A 20,903-nucleotide genomic window follows, 5' to 3' on the forward strand; every position below is an offset into this window, starting at 1 on the left:
TTAAGCTGTGTGGTCGAGGCCCACACATTTAATCCCTTGGGAGGCAGAGGCAGGCAGATCTCTGAGTTTGAGGCCAGTCTTGTCTACAGAGCAAGTTCCAGGACAGCTAGGGCTGTTACACAGTGAAACCAATCTTGAAAAACAAAACAAAACAAGAAGAGAAAAAGAAAAGAAAGAAAGAAAAAAAGAGAAAGTTAGAAGTCATTAATGACAGATGCTGTTTAGGGCCCCAGCACCAAGTGGATGAGATCTCCAAGGGATTGAATTCAAACAGAGTCTGGAGTCTAAGTGTTCCATGGGTATTGAGTTTTAGAACTCAGGAAACACTAACAGTGCTAAGAAGACGTCTCTGAATCCGAAAAGGCCCCAAGGACAGACCAGCAATCAGTGTAAAATGCTAACAAGTTGTATCTGGAATGGGCCACCCAGAGCTTCTGATCTAACTGCTGGATGGAAATAATCAGCCAGCTCTGGAACCTGACCTGATAAGAGCTGCCTGCAATCCCATTCCCTACAGAGACAGCGGCAGTATATCACAAGCTCAGGGCCAGCCTGGGCAAACAAACCCGGTCTCAAAAAGATGATGGGAGACAGTTGTCTACATGCACCCGGATTTAGTCTCCAGAGCCCCTACATACAAAAACCAAAATTTGTTCTTTAAGCGAGCAAAATCTGGCTATACCACAGTTTTCTGTCCAAATAAATACATCTGCATCCCATGACTACAGACTTTATCCTTTAGCTGTATCTCACCCATGTTACAGTAATTCCTCCTTTTCCACTAAGTACCGAAGACACTCATCACCAGGAAGGAATCCTTTTTATGCTAAGCATAAAAATGAGTAATAGGCTGGGCGGTGGCGGCGCACGCCTTTAATCCCAGCACTCGGGAGGCAGAGCCAGGTGGATCTCTGTGAGTTCGAGGCCAGCCTGGGCTACCAAGTGAGTCTCAGGAAAGGCGCAAAACTACACAGAGAAACCCTGTCTCGAAAAAAAAAAATGAGTAATAGTATTTACTCACCAATTTTACATAGTAATTTAAAGTTAAAAGCTCCCATGAAGTCAATCTATTACCAGGATAAATGGATTTCTTTAAAATGTGGCACTTACTATATTTACAAGATTACACTTTCATCTAAGAATAAGGCTTTACAACAAACCAAATCAGAATAAAATACCAATGTAAACCAGGCACCACAAGAACAAATAAGTTATGACCTTAGATGTGTTACCTAAGACACCACTGCAGGGAAGCACAGGAATGTGGCTGCATGGTGAACATGGGAGCCAGTGAAGGAGGAAATGCCAAAGGCACAAGACCTTGGCGTCTAGTGTAGCATAAGGCGACGTCACCAGCTTGAGCACTGCACAGACCTCCCTTTCCATCCCCCACACGGACAAAGTGAGGCGAGCTGTTCGACCCCAACATAGCATCTCTCCCAACTACGCAGCCATGCCGACGCAGGCCGAACGGTGTGGGTGGGCTCGTTTTTTCTGCCAACTAAAGAATTCCAAGGGAGGTAAGATTTGCCAGTGAGCAGCGGAAAAGCTCAGCTATTTCAGACAGCAGCAGACAGAACCAACAGTAGAGAAAGGAATTAATTTATTAGAGCGAGGGAAAAAGCGGTTGCAACTGGCACCCAGGAATAATCTGCGAACACCGGGAAGCCGAGGCCAGTCTCTCTCCTGGGGGTTGTTTATCCCGCTTCCACCCGCACTGGCCGCCCCCACTTTGGAGCCGGTATTTAGACTAAGATCCTGAGACGGCTGAGCGGGCCAAGGCTGGGTAAGGCGTCCTGAAGTGCACTTGTACCCAGAGCGGGCAGAGCACCCACCACTCCCAGGCCTAACTGTCCCGGGCACGTCTGACATTTACCTTCACTAAAGACGGGAGATGCAAACCGCACACCCCAGCACGGGAGGCGCTGAACGAGGGATGCAGTCCGCAGCCGACGGAGCCGCGTGCCGCACAGAGGCCGGACATCGGGAGCTCAGAAGAAAACAATGTTGCAGCTCTTCTGAGGGTCGGGTGGGTGGCCCTGAAAAGGGCCGTTAGAGAAAGAAGTGGGAGCCGGAGCAGCTCAGCCGCCGAAGCCGTAGAGCGTGCGTCCCTGGCGCTTGAGCGCGTAGACCACGTCCATGGCCGTGACGGTCTTGCGCTTGGCGTGCTCCGTGTAGGTGACGGCGTCGCGGATCACGTTCTCCAGGAAGACCTTCAGCACCCCGCGGGTCTCCTCGTAGATGAGGCCGGAGATGCGCTTGACGCCGCCGCGCCGGGCCAGGCGGCGGATGGCGGGCTTGGTGATGCCCTGGATGTTGTCGCGCAGGACTTTGCGGTGGCGCTTGGCGCCGCCCTTGCCCAGGCCCTTCCCGCCTTTGCCGCGACCAGACATGACTACAGAGGGAAAGGAATCCGACTGATGCCATCGCCGGAGCAGCAGTTCGCTCTTATAGGGAACGTGCGGACCGGAGTGAAAACAGGAAGCGCAGTGGCGGGAACTGCTGGTCGCTAGGGGGAGGGGCCCTCCGCGCAATTCGAACTCTACGGATTGTACATGGAAATTCCGTCTAATTTCCTCATCTCCCCACACTTAAGTTTTCCTTTAGTACTGCTTGAAGAGTCAGGCGAGCACCCGCAGCGTCTGAGAGTTTTTTAAGGAGCTTTTTACCTTTTTCGTTTAATGTGATCCCTACGGTGTCCTCATAAAACAAAATGTATTAGAGAAGATACAAAGGGAAACATTGTAGCACTTACATTCATGTTCTTTCCACTATGTGGGCATAACCATGCCTTTTAACTTTAAAGATATAAATCTAAGGACGGAATAATTTAATGCCAGAAATGTATATATGTATGTATGTATGCATGCATGTATTTGGACTACACAGCAGGGCGGCGGTGACGCAGGCTTGTGAACCCGGACCTCCGAGGCGGAACCGGGCCAGTTTGGTCTCAGCCCTGGCTACAGAGAAACCGGATCTGCAGGCGCGGTGGCCGGTACTCCAGGGGCTGAGGCAGAGGATGTCTTTAGTTCCAGGACAGCCTGGGCTACACACTGAAACATGCTCCATAGACAAAACTCAAGCTCGTGAATTTGAACATGAAAGTGTCCATCTGAGTGACTACCGAGAGATTGTCATTTCAACACGTAATAACCTCACTTCTAGGTGTAATTGTTTTTTAACGTTGGTCAATATACGTCACAACACTGTTCTCTAATCGGGGCACAAATCGCAAAGGTCGGGTTAGGGGGACTTTAGTTAAGGAAAATGTGTCATTCGCACAAACTGCACAAAAGGCCAGTCTTGTGCAAGTGTCCAGCGCTTTAAAAGACACTGTGGATGGCTCTGAAAAGAGCCTTTGGTCTGACTTTCAAGTGGCTTCGGTCAAATGACTCATTTCCCCTTGGCCTTGTGGTGGCTCTCGGTCTTCTTGGGCAGCAGCACCGCCTGGATGTTGGGCAGGACGCCGCCCTGCGCGATGGTGACGCGGCCCAGCAGCTTGTTGAGCTCCTCGTCGTTGCGGATGGCCAGCTGCAGGTGGCGCGGGATGATGCGCGTCTTCTTGTTGTCGCGGGCCGCGTTGCCAGCCAGCTCCAGGATCTCGGCCGTCAGGTACTCCAGCACGGCCGCCAGGTAGACCGGGGCGCCGGCGCCCACCCGCTCCGAGTAGTTGCCCTTGCGGAGCAGCCGGTGCACGCGGCCCACGGGGAACTGCAGGCCGGCCCGGGACGAGCGGGTCTTGGCCTTGGCGCGAGCCTTGCCGCCCTGCTTGCCGCGTCCAGACATGGTCAACAGTCTCAGTAGACGTTAGCAACTGGGTGGACCAGGACTGCAAGAGCTTGGGCCTTATACTCTTCTCTGGGCGCGAAAAAGATCCTGTGCGATTGGCTGACTTCTGCCTTTCATTTAGACCAATGAGAAGCGTTGGTGCCGACATGCACACTTCGATTGGGCAAGCCTCCGGATGACATCATCGAAATAGCACTCAATCAGAAGTGTTCTTTTCTAAGCCTCATTTGAATAACGCCTTATAAAAAGGGAAGTGACCGGCCGACTCGGTGCGACAGTTCCTGTAGTTGCTTTCTCATCATGCCTGAGCCTGTGAAGTCCGCTCCCGCCCCGAAGAAGGGCTCCAAGAAGGCCGTGACCAAGGCCCAGAAGAAGGACGGCAAGAAGCGCAAGCGCAGCCGCAAGGAGAGCTACTCGGTGTACGTGTACAAGGTGCTGAAGCAGGTGCACCCCGACACGGGCATCTCGTCCAAGGCCATGGGCATCATGAACTCGTTCGTCAACGACATCTTCGAGCGCATCGCGGGCGAGGCGTCGCGCCTGGCGCACTACAACAAGCGCTCGACCATCACGTCCCGGGAGATCCAGACGGCCGTGCGCCTGCTGCTGCCCGGGGAGCTGGCCAAGCACGCCGTGTCCGAGGGCACCAAGGCCGTCACCAAGTACACCAGCTCCAAGTGAGCGGCGGACCTCACCGCAACCCAAAGGCTCTTTTCAGAGCCACCCACACTTTCAGCGGAAAAGGCTGTTCGCACACGGCATCAGGTTTGGGAACCTGGGCGTTTGGTAAACATTTTAGTCTTCTGTAGGCCTCCTGTGAACCGCTGCCCGGTACTGGGGTCCCCCCGCGACGCTCGGCCTCGTCTACCTCTCCAAGAAGTGGGGGAAACGAGGACTGCGTTGGAAGCAGCCAGTAAGTCCCTCGTCTTCCGTTTCGTTACTGGACCAAGCTGAAAACTTGTTGGCAAAACCAAAACCAAAGGGTGGGCGGCAGGTAAGGCAACTGCGGTCATTCTCCTTAAAGGGGATGCTGTTGGCAGTGAGATCCAAAATTGACAAAGCAGGCCGTAAGCAAATACTGACTTGAAGGGTCAGTCAGTGCTCCTGCCCAAGGGAGGGCCTTTGAGCTCTGAGCCTTGTCGACAGCGATTTACCTTCCGTGTACCCGGTTTAATTTGTTCTAGGACTCGACCAGGGAGTATTGCAGGCGAGTGGCCCCCTGCGTTGATGTCTATATTTCCAGGATAAGATGCTTGGTGTAGGCTCACAAGTGTAAATATCTTAATCGAGAAAGAGATTCATCGAGGTGCATTTTCACTTGTTACCTAGCAAAATGCAGGTGTAAGAACTGAAAAAGGAAGCTTACAACCTAGGTTGGCCTAGGAAAGGGAAGAGACTAGTCTTAGGCCCTAGCTCTGTTACCCACTGGGTAATCCTCAGTGGAATAGATACACACACAGCACCTCACACACCCGCAAAGAGTAGAAGGCATCACCGGTTTTGTTTTGTTTCCCAAAACGTCCAATAAGTCTCACTTTCTCCCACTTAACGATTTTTCAAGATAATAAAGCACATCTTTTAATGTTTTTCTTGTTGCATCCAAAGTCGACCTTTTCGCAAGGTCCCTGGTTCGGTTCCCAGCACCCACGTCAGGTGTCTCACAATCACCTGTAATTCCAGCTGCTTCGGGGCACCCAACACCCACTTCTCACCTAGGGCACCCACCCACGTGGCATACATTCACACAGATAGATATAAATAAAAATGAAATGAAAGATCCAATAATCAAATGTACCAAGTAGGCTTTAATTAGGATGCTTGTATCTGAGGACTATAAGGGAAATTCTAAAACCTAAAAGAAATTATAATGAAAAGGGCTGATTACTAAGGATCATTATCATAATTTTGTAATCTGATTTTAACTTGGCTCAGCAATAGCCAAATACACTGCAATTCTCTATTTTCCAAATACACTGCAGTTCTCGATTTCTTTATAAAAATTTGAGAATCTAAGTATGCCAACTACAATCATGTACTTGTATCTGCAATTAACCTTGTTGGAATTTCTACTTTATGTCCTTTTAATTTTGGAATCATGGTTAGAGGCTAGAAAGAGTTAAAATAATATGTCTATTTTATTTCCACAATATTGCAACCAAATTCTATCTTTTTGCTCTTTAATTCTGAAGGGGGGAATTAAATTTAAATTTAAAAGCAAAAACACATTTGAGCGCATATAACATTGAATTCCTCGAAGCTATTCTCTACAATTCACTCAGAGAGAACTTGGAAATTTTAACACAGTTCAGGTTGTCAAGGATTCTGACCCAGGATCTCAGTGTTTGGATGGACATAAAATATGACCTTATGATTTGTAATAGAAGACTTTCATGTGTGTAGGAACTGTCACCGGAAGAGAAGAGAAAGAAGAAAATCGTCAGGCATGACTAAGCAGATGCATCTATCCCTCCAAAATGTGGCCCTCATATCTTCCTCTGCCTCTACAAAATGAGGCCAAAGTCACAACTTTTAGGCCATTGGTGACTTAGGAAAAACATCTGATGACTCAAGGCCACAGGGGTAGTTGCACAAGTCCACAGGGAAAAGTCACTTTGACACTGCAGTTATGGACCTCGTTACTTTAGCTAAGGGTGAAAACCATGCTGTTTGCAGGAAGCTTTATAATCAAAGAAGCCAATTTCTACAGCAGAAAAAATAAGTAAATATTACATGGAGTTTCCCTGTGTCCCGTTATAGAATATTCACTCAGAGGCTTATATTAATTATGAACTGTATGGCCTATGGCAGGGTTCTTGCTGGCTAGCTCTTTCATTTTCAATTAACCCATACCTATTAATCTATGTATCACCCCGCATTCCGTGACTTTACCTGCGTACCATTTCATGTTGCTCCTTGGGCAGTGGCTGGTGTCTCCCTTACTCTCCTGTCTCCTTTCACTGTCTCTCTTAGGTTTTCCTGTCTGGCTCCATCCTGCCCTGCCACAGGCCAATGCAGCTTTATTTATCAAGCAAGTGGAACAGCACATATTCACAGTGTACAGAAAGACATCCCACAGCAATTACTCATTAAGGCAAAGTGGGTATTACAGAAAAGAACAAAATTGGAGCTGCCCCTACAGAGGGAATGATGCTCCTACCAGAAGCCATACGTGTCTAAAAATAAAAGACCTAGTACCAGATGTGGGATACCTCTACTTGAGTTGTTGGGCAGAGGTATACTGCAGACACCCCCCCCCCGGCCCCCACAAAAACTACAGTTATTGCTATTGCTTTTGGTTGCCCATCACAACTTGATGGTAAGAACCGACTTGTACATCAAGATATACCCATGGGTGTAATCAGGGCACAACTAGTATGGGGAAAACCAACCATTTTCTTATTGGATTTGGCTCATGAGCCCTCGCCCTAAGGAGGTATGAGCCATTGATAGCTTCTGGGAGAGGGAGACATTTTTCTTTATGGGTGAGTGCCCTGGTAGATTGACCACACTCCAAAGGATGGCCTCACACCCAGGAGCACATGGGTAATAGACATTGGGCTCCATGGGTTAGATTTTAAAGTGGGCACACAAAATTTCAGGAGTATGGTGGTGGAAGTGGATTTGTAAAAAGTTATGGGGAGTGGGAAGAAGTAAATGTGATCAAAATGTATTGTATGAAATGCTCATAAGATTAATAAAACTATTCTTTAATGGTTTGGCCATTTTTTAAGAATACCACACGATGTGTATTGACATGTTCTTAGTCCAAATTATACTCATATGCTTAATTTTTAAAAAATATTTTTCACATTTCATTCTACTCTTGCAGACCCAGAGTCAACAATATTGAAACAGGCATCATTTGGGGAGATAAGTGACAAATTTTTAAGTAATCCCAACAGGAGTCTGCAGCCACTGAAGTTCGCTGATCCATGGTGGGGATGAAGAAGAGCAGGGTATGTGTGTGTGGGTGTGTGTCTGTGTGTAGAGCAGTACCACTAGGCAACACAGAGTGAATGTTTACATAAAATTCCTGTTTGGGGATTTCTTCTGGTTACTATTCCATTACATGTCAATCCAAAACTTGGTGACATAAAGCCAGCATGTGTCATAATCCCGGATTAGTTTGTATCATAATCCTGGATTCTGAGGTCAGTGATTAGGACAGAACACAACTGGAATCTGTGAGATTTGCAGACTCAGCTGGAAAGTGGCTTGAGTTCACATCCCACCTGTCCACACATACCTGACAACTGATGTTGACAGTGTGCTGGGACTCTCAGACAGACAACCCACCACTATGGTGACCTCTTACAGAGAGTCAGAGTCGCTGTGTGATTAGCTCAAGATGGGGAAAATGAGTCCTCCAGGACATCCAGTGTGAAGCTGTGAACCTTCATTTCAGAATAAAAGAAAAAGTCATAATAGGTCCTGCACTGCATTTGAGAGGATGCTTCAGGAGAAGGGCACAGGTGAGCAAGGATTTCACTGCCAGACAGGATGCCCAGAAAACCTGACAAAACGTTCACCAGATCTGGGAGGGCCTCTGGATCTTTCCATGTGGCAGAACTGTCTTGGCCCTTCAGGATTTTAGCCTCTGACCTTGCAAAGTCAATTTTATGCTCCTGGGAGGGAAAACATCCATGTATTGTCAACACATGCCTCCAGGGGGCAGTAGAGCTCCACTGAAAATGTCTCCCAATATTCACCACACACACACACACACAGACACACACAGACAGACACACACACACAGACACAGACACACACACAGACACACACACACACACACACACACACACACACACACACACACACACACACACACACACACACACAGAGTCTGGCCTAACACACACACACCTTCACAAGCAGTGTCTGTTCTCAGTCCTCAGAAATGTGAGCTTACATGTCCAAGCAGGCCCACGGTCAGAAATAATACTGCAGGAAGTCTCTTCAGTTGCCAGGACCCATGCTCTGGTGTGGGTGAGGAAGGGCAGATTCCTGGTGTCTTCTTATTCCTGGGAAAGAATACATGTGTGCATTTTTAAGAATGCCAATTTCCCCCTGTTTGAGAAAGAATGGTCACGTTATATATCCTAGGACTGGATAACAGGATCTCAGTAGTGATAAATGTCTAAGGAGAAGGCAATCCACCTTGAGAAAGAGATGCACTCTCCTCTCAGACTCTGCTGTAAGGAGCGTGTGGACCAGCAGTTGGTGGTCAGGCCTCTGTGTCCAGTCACAGCTGTAGGTTCCTCGGGATGTTTCTCGGATTTCAGTTAGGTAAGGCCCCTGCAGCTGAAAATCGCCCGGGAGTCTGCCACAACATAAACTCACAAACTTACTCAAAACATGAGCCGTCTCTGGTTTTTTCCTCAGCCTATTGCAGGACTGAATAGTTCCCTAGTGAGGACTGAAACAGTTTCCCTTCGCCTTGGGTATTTTTTATTTACTCTCTACTACAGTTTAGCCAGTTCATTTCCGTACCTTCAAAGCACCCTAAAAGGAGCTCCCAGAGACCAAATGCCAAGTGCAAGTTACTTCATTTCTCAGGTACCAAGGTTTTCCGGGTTTCCTGGACCAAGTTTTGCATAGGCCTTTGATCCTTGGGGGACTCTCTGATCCTTGACTCTCAGATAAGATTCACATAGGGTGAGAAGAGAAACAAAAGGAGAGAGAAACAAAAGGTGTGGTTAAACAAAGGAAGGATTCGGGCTAGGTGCTGCTCTCTGGAACCAGGCTGGGAGCTCAGCAGGAATGCCCTAAACCATCTACACATCTATATTCATATATACATATATACATCTATATACATATATACTGCTTACAAAACCAGTGGAGTTCAGAACAGGGTCTGGGATATGGAGAAGATGCCCAACCATGGTGATTGCAGGAGGGAGCTTCTGGAGTCAGGTTTGAGGGCAAAGCTGCCGAATTAGGCTTTGAATTGACAGACTCAACCAGGTCAGGAGCAGGAAACAGTGCCAGGTTCAGGTCCAGAGTAGTGAACAGGTGGACCACGTTGAGTAATCGACCTCCACACTGGGGCACTGAGCACAATCTCAGAGGCAGTAGATGATGTGTGGATGTGGGGTCATACCCTCTCACCGTTAGGTCTGCATTGCTCTGTGGTGTCCAGGCAAGGGAGTTAACCCATTTCTTCATCCATGTGTTGACTGAGCTCTTGAGCATGGTTTCCTAGGCATGATTTCAATGCACCCCTGTGCCTCCATTGTTTCCATTTTTTCCCCATGAAATCATCGTTCAGTATGCTGGATGCGCAGGGCCTGCCCAATGGTGTTGTTTCTGGGTCTACACAGGGTCTACCTGCATCATCTTTTTCTCTCCAGATGGAGTCCGAAGCTGATTGTAAAGTGAAGTTTACCGTGGTAAGGCACAACTTGAAAGAACACTATTTTATACATTATGAAGTTGTTAATCCCACAGATCGAGAATAAGACCACTACCACAGTTGAAAACTAAATTTGAAATAACCTTTAATTAAATACTAGCCAGATGGATGGCCTCTGGCCAAGTCTATCTCTGGGTTTCCAGAAAATGGCCCCTGAATCAGGGTGTCCAGTGACATCAGTATTTCTCATCTGGTGTAATCAGGGCCAGGTATATATCCTGTCATACCTCCAACCGACATCCAGTCAGAAGTATTTCCTGCTTGTGAACGTCCCACCCGCAGGTGATCCAGCACATCTGGTGCAGCTGGGGCAAACAACCTTGTTTAGGGGAGTGAGAACATGTGGCTTGTGATCTCCCATAAACACCAGCCTCCAGCATTTCAGGAACATGTGGCTTGTGATCTCCCATAAACACCAGCCTCCAGCATTTCAGGAACATGTGGTTTGTGATCTCCCATAAACAACAGCCTCCAGCATTTCAGGAACATGTGGTTTGTGATCTCCCATAAACAACAGCCTCCAGCATTTCAGGAACATGTGGTTTGTGATCTCCATAAACAACAGCCTCCAGCATTTCAGGAACATGTGGTTTGTGATCTCCCATAAACAACAGCCTCCAGCATTTCAGGAAGATGTGGTTTGTGATCTCCCATAAACACCAGCCTCCAGCATTTCAGGAAGATGTGGTTTGTGATCTCCCATAAACAGTAGCCTCCAGCATTTCAGGAACTATCTGTCCTTGGGCAAGGGGCTTGCAGATCAGAGGCATGTTTGTTTCATAGGTTCCTTAAGGTACAGTAATTAAAGCTTACAAATGTAACTTTGGTGCTCACAAAGTAACTAAAATAGGACATGGCCTAACTTCAACACATATAGCTATATTTACTGTTTTATATGTGATCTGAGAGTTAATATCAGCAGTTAAGATTAGAATTTAAATCATGTGTGCTAACTTCAACCAAGTTACTCTGTAGACCAAGCTGGCCTCAAACTCAAAGAGATCTGCTACCTCTGCCTCCTGAGTGCTGGGATTAAAGGCGTGTACATCACCGTCCGATTTAAGTAGTTTTTTTTTTCTTCTTCTAATAACCCTCATCTTATTCAATGGTGGCTTACCATTTTGAAAGAAAAAAAAATTTTTTTCTATCAAAAGTAGCTAGCTTACCAAGGACCTCCAGTCCACTAAATGTCTTCCTCCTTTAATGTTTCCCACCTTATAAAACTTTACACAAATCTTTTAATCTCTCTTATAAGGAAAAAAAATACTCTTTGTTTACACAATATTCCCAGAACTTGATGGTTGGGAGCAAGAAGGCTTCCTCTTTCTTTCTGTTCCTTTGCACCAATTCCCTTTAAACTAGCCGATCTCAAAGACTGTGAGGTAGGATCCGAGCCAGGGCAGAAGACACTCACCACTTACGTTATAATAACAACCAAGAGTTTCCTGTACCTTCCTGCTAGTTAGCCCGGGTCTGATCCGCTTGCTCTCTCTCCTCTCCTCTCTCTTCCTCCTCTCTCTCCTCTCTTATACATGGAAGGCTCATTAACTACAGCACTTGCTGGCCTGGAGCTCTTTATGAAGACTACAGCAGCTTATACTCTTAAGAGATCTGCCTGCCTCCCAAGTGCTACGATTCAATCCTCTAGCACTGCCTGGTGAACTCTTTCAAAAAATAAAAAATAATTGCCTTAAAGAGACGTGTTCCCTGTGGCCTCATGTTCGTTCCTTTGTGGGACATCAAGATTATTCTTTTCTGTGTCAAAGCCAAGGACCTGATATCACCTGAGCTGGGCCTCTCTAAAGACTAAGGGAACTTCTTATGCTGTGAGTCCCGAGGAGAGTGAAGTGTGTTTCTTTTCAAGGGGCCCCTGAGAGTAACCGTATGTGTCCAAATGGAAGTGTTTGTCTTTTTATATACATACATGAAGTAAAGGAATTTGCTTAACGCTACCCCAAATTATGCCCTTTGTATTGCAAACTGAGGGCATTTGAGAAACAGCAAATTCAGGGAGGGACTTGATTTGAATTTCCCTTAAATGACCAAAGACAAATGTCCAGACCTGACTGCAAAATGACTGTCTTCCAGAAACATCTCAAGTAGAGACTGTGTCAGCAGAGACTTGAAGGTCAATGTCCTGCTCAAATAGACTTGTTGCAAGTGGCTGTCCCCAGGACAGTCCCCAGATCACCTACTTCCCACTAGTTCATCTCCATCCTATCTAGGAAGGAATGTGAACTTCAGGATCTCTCAAGTTCAGAGTAGTCATTTTTCTTCCATGTAATACTTGTACACACTTTTCTTTGGTTTATCTGGTTACCATTATCTACTTAATCAATGAACACTCAGAAGTAGAGAAGGAAAGTTTACCCTCTTTCTCAGGAATTCAATCGGGAATTCTTCTAACTCCAAACTGTAGCTGATGGACATGACTAGATGAAGAAGGAAGATTTCTCCTTCAGCCTTGCTACAGAGCAAGACCTCGTCTCTCTCACAGGTACACAAAATTCAAAACCCAAACCAAACAACCATTTCCAGAAAACCCAAACCCAAATGAAGGAACAAATGAAGAGACTGTATTACGTTCTGGGATAATTTAAAACGTTCATTTTATAATGTAGTAAGTAGTCCTTTTGCAGGATCATATTTTGGAGGGTATTTCACAGTTCGATCTCACCTCAGACAAGACTAGATTTAGACTGCAGCTTCAGTTGCATCATTTTAATTTCCTCAACTTTAAAGGAAGGAAGACAATTTGCTCCACAAGATACTATAGAGATTAATGGAGATGATTAGGGAAAATGGTGAGGCTTTTAAGATCTTGCTAGTTATACCACAGCTAACAATTCTTTCAGCCGTGGTGTGCTAGCATTTCATTGATATTCAGCTACCTTTAAGCTGTTCAAATTCATACTTAAATCAACACCGTATTTGCATTTACTAGCCTAAAGGACTACAGAGATGAAAATGTGTTTGAATTAATCTTTATCTAGTATTTTATGCTCTGAAAAACTCAAACACAATTGCAAACTAAGTCACATTAAGACCTTCTTTAGTTTTTTCTTCTTCCACAATCTATTTTTCAACCATCACACCAGTAGAATATAGATCTAAGTATATCTTTTTTTCTTTTCCGGAGCTGAGGACCGAACCCAGGGCCTTGTGCTTGCTAGGCAAGCGCTGTACCACTGACCTAAATCCCCAACCCCTAAGTATATATTTACACACACACACACACACACACACACACACACACACGCTTACAATCAAGTAATAAGCAGACAATGAAGGTGAAACAGAAAATATTTATGAAGGTAACAAACCACTTACGAATTCTGAACGGAAAAAAAAAAGTTTCTCTATTTTCCTGAGTGCTTAGCTGGAGACTTGTAAGACCAAGCCTGATTGTATAGGCCTGTAATTCCAGTACTCATGATGTTGAGGCAGTGAAGTCCAGTTAGTTCAAGAACAGACAGCTAAATGGTTAAATCTGTTGTCAAAACAAAACACTCAATCCAAACAAAACCGAGAAAATAGAACTCAATCAGGTTAAGCTCCGTCTGACTACATCCCTAAGAAGTTTTCAGCAAGCATCATTATCTTGTAAGATGCAGAGTTCTGGGCTCTAATATATGATTCGCGACTTTCAGACCTATGGCCATACCCTAGCTCTAAAAGTAAAATTGAGGCGACTTATTGAACAGAACCCATTCTAACAGCTTCAGCAGTTAAGATTTAAAATACCGCGTCACAACACTCACTGACAAGACAAGGTAAGTCTCCATCAGACTGTGGACTCTGGAGTACCAAGATAAAAGTCAAGTTAGTGCCGGGAGTGGGTGGAACACTTTTAACACCAGTACTCAGGAGGCACAGGCAAAACGGAGCTCCTGCGTTCCCAGGCCTAAACAAGGACAGTTACAGTTGACAGCCATTGCTTGTGGGTGCAAACAAGCTCTGTTCTGAAAATGTGCATGGCTCTGAAAAGAGCCTTTGGGTTGCGGTGAGGTCCGCCGCTCACTTGGAGCTGGTGTACTTGGTGACGGCCTTGGTGCCCTCGGACACGGCGTGCTTGGCCAGCTCCCCGGGCAGCAGCAGGCGCACGGCCGTCTGGATCTCCCGGGACGTGATGGTCGAGCGCTTGTTGTAGTGCGCCAGGCGCGACGCCTCGCCCGCGATGCGCTCGAAGATGTCGTTGACGAACGAGTTCATGATGCCCATGGCCTTGGACGAGATGCCCGTGTCGGGGTGCACCTGCTTCAGCACCTTGTACACGTACACCGAGTAGCTCTCCTTGCGGCTGCGCTTGCGCTTCTTGCCGTCCTTCTTCTGGGCCTTGGTCACGGCCTTCTTGGAGCCCTTCTTCGGGGCGGGAGCGGACTTCACAGGCTCAGGCATGATGAGAAAGCAACTACAGGAACTGTCGCACCGAGTCGGCCGGTCACTTCCCTTTTTATAAGGCGTTATTCAAATGAGGCTTAGAAAAGAACACTTCGGATTGAGTGCTATTTCGATGATGTCATCCGGAGGCTTGCCCAATCGAAGTGTGCATGTCGGCACCAACGCTTCTCATTGGTCTAAATGAAAGGCAGAAGTCAGCCAATCGCACAGGATCTTTTTCGCGCCCAGAGAAGAGTATAAGGCCCAAGCTCTTGCAGTCCTGGTCCACCCAGTTGCTAACGTCTACTGAGACTGTTGACCATGTCTGGACGCGGCAAGCAGGGCGGCAAGGCTCGCGCCAAGGCCAAGACCCGCTCGTCCCGGGCCGGCCTGCAGTTCCCCGTGGGCCGCGTGCACCGGCTGCTCCGCAAGGGCAACTACTCGGAGCGGGTGGGCGCCGGCGCCCCGGTCTACCTGGCGGCCGTGCTGGAGTACCTGACGGCCGAGATCCTGGAGCTGGCTGGCAACGCGGCCCGCGACAACAAGAAGACGCGCATCATCCCGCGCCACCTGCAGCTGGCCATCCGCAACGACGAGGAGCTCAACAAGCTGCTGGGCCGCGTCACCATCGCGCAGGGCGGCGTCCTGCCCAACATCCAGGCGGTGCTGCTGCCCAAGAAGACCGAGAGCCACCACAAGGCCAAGGGGAAATAAGTCACTGAAAACAAAACCTAGTCAAAAAGGCTCTTTTCAGAGCCACCCACACTGTCTTTAAAGAACTGAACATTTTTTGGCTGTGTTAAGCCTTACTGTGGGGGATAGATGGTTTTCCCCCTCGTTCGTCATTGAATAGAATCAGTTTGACAGTTAATCCATAGTTTTCTACACCAGAATCAGTCCTTTGTGTATATTGGGTTGGAAAAAAATCAGTGTGAGAATCGATTTGCCAATTTGAACGTCTTTGTTTTGTTTTCCTCCCAAACTTCATAATCCATAAGTTTGAAAAATTTCAAATACAGTAGTTTTTGCTTTAAATCTCATTTAAGTCAAATTTTGATAACAATCTTAAGGCCATTCCTTTGCATTTAAAATTTATGACAATGGTGTTTTTTTTGGTGGGAAACTAGGTAATTAGACACTTAAATTGCTCCTTGAATTCCTTACCTATAAATTTTTATCGATGAAAAATTTGGAATACACTTTGAGGGTTGAAATATGCATGGACACTGGTGGCCATTAGCAAATATTTTCCTTCTGATTTGGAATTTCAGTAGACCAAAAATTGACATATACAATATATTGAATTTTGAAGGACCAAAATAAAATAAAGTATTTGAGAGCATACTATTTACCAGCGGTAATAGCGTGGGCACATAACCTGCCATATTATTTACCCTGCTTTAGTGTACTTTTTAGGAAAAACTGCCACTAGCAAATATGTCTATCGGAAAAAGCACGCAGGAAACAACCTATACCTGAGAAATAAACAACCCATAGATCACCAAGCATCAAAGGATGTGCAAACATTTTTTTGAGACAAGGCCTGTCACTATATAATTCAGGTTGGTGTTCATTTAGTAGCGATTCTCCTGCCTCAGTTTCCCGAGTGCCGGGGGTACTAGGTGAAGAATTTAAAACCTACATTTCAGACCTAAGTGCAGGATTGCCGGGGTTGGGGGGGGGGGGGAGAAGGAAACGCGCGTGCGCAATGGACCAATCCCTTTATAGGGGAGTAGGCCCAGCGGACTCTCGTCCAATCAGCTTCAGCTTCTGATTATAAATAAGCCTTCAGTCGAGCCCTTTACACTGCGTTTAGCTCTGAGATCATGGCTCGCACCAAGCAGACGGCCCGCAAGTCCACCGGCGGCAAGGCCCCGCGCAAGCAGCTGGCCACCAAGGCCGCCCGCAAGAGCGCCCCGGCCACCGGCGGCGTGAAGAAGCCGCACCGCTACCGGCCCGGCACCGTGGCGCTGCGCGAGATCCGGCGCTACCAGAAGTCGACCGAGCTGCTGATCCGCAAGCTGCCGTTCCAGCGCCTGGTGCGCGAGATCGCGCAGGACTTCAAGACCGACCTGCGCTTCCAGAGCTCGGCCGTGATGGCGCTGCAGGAGGCCAGCGAGGCCTACCTGGTGGGTCTGTTCGAGGACACCAACCTGTGCGCCATCCACGCCAAGCGGGTCACCATCATGCCCAAGGACATCCAGCTGGCCCGCCGCATCCGCGGGGAGAGGGCGTAAGGTTTTCTCGGCGTGTGCTTTCCCCAAAGGCTCTTTTCAGAGCCACCACCTTATCACATGAGAGGCTGTTTTCACGAAGTCACAATTTCAAGGACCCTTACAGAAATCTAAAAGCATGGTAACTTGTATGAACTTATTATCAGACAATCCATCATAAGTACTACCTAGGCGTTCTATTAGTTTGTCTTAAGGTTTATCTCAACCTTTTTAGTGGCAGTTCCCAGCAGTTAAGAGCCTATCTGCATCCCTCTATTCCTAACAATGACATTGTAGCACAGAACCGTTTGTAACTTCAGGGTATCTGAAGCCATCTTAGGGCACTAGTGTTTACGTGGTGCACAAGAGGTACACAGGCAGGCAACTGACAACGATTATTATGTTTTAGGCTCTCGAGGAAAGTACCCATTTGTGTGTCTTAAAGGCATGATGTGGAATAGACTGCAAACTGGAGATGCAACTCTGCAGCTTTTGACCTCAAGTTTTAGCCCGAAGGGAAATTCCAGCAAGGCCTGTTCCAGGTTGTTCACCTGTGTTCAGTCTTCTCACCGGTGTGGAATGAGGGTCTGCAAAGGACAAAGAATGAACTCTCTCATTAATGTCTGGCTTTCGAGGACTGCAATTCTAGTTTCTATTTCCTGGTTTGTTGAGGAACTCTGGTTCCAGTAACGAGGTTTGGGAGGAAAGAATACAGGAGGGTGGGAGAACGCTAGACTTTTCTTTCTCACGCCTTCCACTCTTAGTATTGAACTCTGAGCCTCAGCAAGAATAGTACCAAGATTTAAGTCACGGTAAATGCATCAAAAAACCAAACAAACCCACCACCACCACCACCACCATATTAGCTACTGGGTGGAATACTTCGTAGGCCAAGTTTCCCTTTTTATTTATCGTATTTTATGTACATTGGTGTTTTCCCTGCATGTACCATTCAGCCATCTCTCCAGCTCCTAAGTAGTCTGTCACATACCTGATCACAACACTCAGGGAAGATTCTCATTAGGTTACCTTTCCCGTTATTAGTTTCCTCCTGTATTTATCTTAACTCCCAGACCCTTAGAATAGCTTATAAGCTGCATGGTTGACTTTTCTGGTTTTGCTGGAAAGCTCTTCTCTGTATATATCATGAAATTAAATAATTTCCCCTGTCAATGTGCCTTTTGTCAGTTTAATTTAAAGGCCACAGGCACAGACCCCAAAGGTAGATGAAATGTTTCTTTTTTCGTTTTGAACTCTTTTCATTAGAGAATCAGATGAGAGAGAATGAGACCCAAGATCTCTGTGTTTGAAGATTTCAAATAGTTTTCCCAGGGCTTTTTCTCTGTCCACAGATAGAATGCTTCTTGGTTTGAAGATATTTGTTGCAAGGAAAGGGAGTTGTTGAGCCTTTTCGACAAGATGCCCACACCAGTCACTTACAACCTAGTAACTCAATGAAAATACACTCACGTAAGGAACAGCAGCGTGCATTGTTTCGTACGTGCAGATCACACTTCAAAATGCACTTAGACAAGCTCACTCTTAAGATTAAATGTGACATTCCTCCCAAAAGTAGTAAAAATGTCGCCCCATTTTAAAGGTAAATACCACTGACATTGACCGTGAGAGAAGAAGGCAGGTGGGAAGTCTCCGTTGCTCTGAAAGACAGGACACGGCCAAACAGCTGGAGTCTGGGGAACCGAGCAGGGCTGGCCTTCAGTTTTTCCTGGGACGAAGCCATTTTGAGTCTCTGCATTCTGCCTCTTATTTGTAAACGTAAAGGAGAGGATGTCTGGGTGCTTCCCCGGGCAGAAAAATGGGAGAGGGGCAAGGTTGAACATCACTTTCATCTCCATACACTGCAAAGAAATACAGAGCGGGAGCACTGCTTCTTGGATGTTTTGGGGATGAAGAAAACATTAATCACTTCTCACCGGAAATGTGGCAAGTCTGAGAGAAGCAAAGGGTTCGAAAGCAGTCCACGACTGGGGTTTGAATCCCTCTTACCCAAACATTTATACAAAGAACAAAGACAAAGAACTAGATTTGGCAATTGGGGGTGACCCACATCTACGCGTCTGTTACACTGCACCAGCTGCCGCCCTCTGCTTCTCAGGCTGTTCAGCTTCTCTTATAAAGAAAGCTCTTTGCACACCCACATTATCAGAAATAACTCGCATGAGCCCTCTTAAACTGAGAGTCTCATACCCACCAACCACAAAGACCAGTGTGTCCCTGCTGTGAACAAAGGGAGGCTAAGGAGCCTGACTGCCATGCTGGGGTGGCCCATTAGCGCTGGGTAGTTCCAAATGTGAGGTGGGGAGAGATATTTCCCAATAGACCTCTTTAGAATCTGGAGTTCCCGCACAGTCCTCTTCCTTTTTCTGAAAATCCTGATAAGGTTCTCTGGTAAAACATTGAGTAAATAGTGGTGGCACAAGGTGTTCCCTATCAGGTAAAAAACCTGCTCATAGCCGGGCAGTGGTGGCGCATGCCTTTAATCCCAGGTAGCCGGGCGTTGGCGGCGCACGCCTTTAATCCCAGCATTTGGGAGGCAGAGGCAGGTGGATCTCTGTGAGTTCAAGGCCAGCCTGGGCTACAGAGCGAGATCCAGTGCAGGCACCAAAACTACACAGAGAAACCCTGTCTCAAAAACAAAACAAAACAAAACCTGTTCATAAAACCACGCCCCTAGAGTCTGACCTTATTGTCTTTTGTGTCTGGCAAATCTGCCTACATTGAAGATGAGAAGGGTCTGGGCAAAGGCTGTGCTAAGCGCCTCTGCAAAGTCCTGCACAACACAGAATTATCACCAAACCTGCCACCTGCCTCCTGGCACAGCCTGGCCGCATCAAAAGCATCATTGGCTCAGCTATTCCAGAGGCTGCCTTAGGCTCCCAGGGCTGTATACAGTTTTCTGTACCGGCTGCTGTTTCTGTGAATAATTCCCGGGTTCCCTTCGAACCTTGAATTGCGTAACTTTGTAACTTGTAAATGAGTGCCACTCACCAGACATGTCCCTTTCAGTGATAGTGTAACATAGTAGTCAAATCGCAATGCCTTGTGGGTTTGTAAATACAGGAAGTTGCTGGTTCACCCATTTTGAATTTTTTCGCGCCAAAACCGCAAATGTTGAGAGAAAAGCAGTCAGAACTGCAATTTCTAAAGCAGTTTTCTGTGATGGAACTGTTGGAGCCGTTCTTGGGTGCAATCAAGTGTGGGAAGTGCTGATGACGCCAGGAATTTCTTGTCAATTTCCCTTTCAGGTTGTTTATTAAATTTGTGCCCCAAATGACTCCTTTGTTTAAATAATGAAAAGATCCTTTGATCTTCAAAGTCAACATTTCCTGGGATATGGTAGAGTAATATTTACGTAAAAAATGAAATTTGTATATTTTAAAGAAGAGGTAGGAACGAATACTTCCTTTTTTACTGGGTTTAAACGCCGACCAATCCCATGTCTGGATCTATGATGTCAGCAATTTACTGTCCAATCCAGCAGGGAGGCTCGTTATATAAACGTAGGCTTTGCCACATCCTTGTCTACAGAAGTTCTCAGTTCTGTTTCTGAAATGGCTCGCACCAAGCAGACAGCCCGCAAGTCCACCGGCGGCAAGGCCCCGCGCAAGCAGCTGGCCACCAAGGCCGCCCGCAAGAGCGCCCCGGCCACCGGCGGCGTGAAGAAGCCGCACCGCTACCGGCCCGGCACCGTGGCGCTGCGCGAGATCCGGCGCTACCAGAAGTCGACCGAGCTGCTGATCCGCAAGCTGCCGTTCCAGCGCCTGGTGCGCGAGATCGCGCAGGACTTCAAGACCGACCTGCGCTTCCAGAGCTCGGCCGTGATGGCGCTGCAGGAGGCCTGCGAGGCCTACCTGGTGGGTCTGTTCGAGGACACCAACCTGTGCGCCATCCACGCCAAGCGGGTCACCATCATGCCCAAGGACATCCAGCTGGCCCGCCGCATCCGCGGGGAGAGGGCGTAAAGTCCACAGGCGTCTATTTTGCAAAAGGCTCTTTTAAGAGCCCCTCCTTTGTCACCAAAAGCAAGCTGTTCACTTAGTTTCCAAATTTACGTATCCATATCTAAGAAACTGTTATAAGAA

The 20,903-nt window shown here is 47.2% G+C and overlaps 7 protein-coding genes across 7 annotated transcripts in view; 4 read left to right on the forward strand and 3 right to left on the reverse strand.

Moving 5' to 3' along the window:
- Window positions 1–20,903, forward strand: part of LOC114700184 — a 66,778-nt gene that overhangs the window by 13,876 nt on the left and 31,999 nt on the right. Inside the window, exons 2-4 of the mRNA XM_028879659.2 lie at window positions 5,509–5,521; window positions 17,895–17,901; window positions 20,353–20,701. Of these exons, the coding sequence (XP_028735492.2) occupies window positions 5,509–5,521; window positions 17,895–17,901; window positions 20,353–20,701 (369 nt within the window). The remainder of the gene's footprint in view (window positions 1–5,508; window positions 5,522–17,894; window positions 17,902–20,352; window positions 20,702–20,903) is intronic.
- On the reverse strand, window positions 2,082–2,426 carry LOC114700172 (histone H4). The gene has a single exon (XM_028879649.2). It carries the CDS (start codon window positions 2,391–2,393, stop codon window positions 2,082–2,084), a length of 312 nt encoding a protein of 103 aa, XP_028735482.1. The 5' UTR covers window positions 2,394–2,426.
- On the reverse strand, window positions 3,340–3,811 carry LOC114700106 (histone H2A type 1-B). The gene has a single exon (XM_028879612.2). The coding sequence runs from the start codon at window positions 3,787–3,789 to the stop codon at window positions 3,397–3,399; it is 393 nt and encodes a 130-aa protein (XP_028735445.1). The 5' UTR covers window positions 3,790–3,811; the 3' UTR covers window positions 3,340–3,396.
- LOC114700141 (histone H2B type 1-C/E/F/G/I-like) lies at window positions 4,078–4,515 on the forward strand. Its single transcript, XM_028879647.2, has one exon. It carries the CDS (start codon window positions 4,093–4,095, stop codon window positions 4,471–4,473), a length of 381 nt encoding a protein of 126 aa, XP_028735480.1. The 5' UTR covers window positions 4,078–4,092; the 3' UTR covers window positions 4,474–4,515.
- Window positions 14,179–14,620, reverse strand: LOC114700094 (histone H2B type 1-C/E/F/G/I-like). Its single transcript, XM_028879584.2, has one exon. It carries the CDS (start codon window positions 14,603–14,605, stop codon window positions 14,225–14,227), a length of 381 nt encoding a protein of 126 aa, XP_028735417.2. The 5' UTR covers window positions 14,606–14,620; the 3' UTR covers window positions 14,179–14,224.
- LOC114700112 (histone H2A type 1-B) lies at window positions 14,886–15,324 on the forward strand. The gene has a single exon (XM_028879625.2). The coding sequence runs from the start codon at window positions 14,909–14,911 to the stop codon at window positions 15,299–15,301; it is 393 nt and encodes a 130-aa protein (XP_028735458.1). The 5' UTR covers window positions 14,886–14,908; the 3' UTR covers window positions 15,302–15,324.
- On the forward strand, window positions 16,399–16,867 carry LOC114702022 (histone H3). The gene has a single exon (XM_028882244.2). It carries the CDS (start codon window positions 16,414–16,416, stop codon window positions 16,822–16,824), a length of 411 nt encoding a protein of 136 aa, XP_028738077.2. The 5' UTR covers window positions 16,399–16,413; the 3' UTR covers window positions 16,825–16,867.

This window comes from Peromyscus leucopus, chromosome 5 (genome assembly GCF_004664715.2).
Source record: "Peromyscus leucopus breed LL Stock chromosome 5, UCI_PerLeu_2.1, whole genome shotgun sequence".
Taxonomy (NCBI): Eukaryota; Metazoa; Chordata; class Mammalia; order Rodentia; family Cricetidae; genus Peromyscus; species Peromyscus leucopus.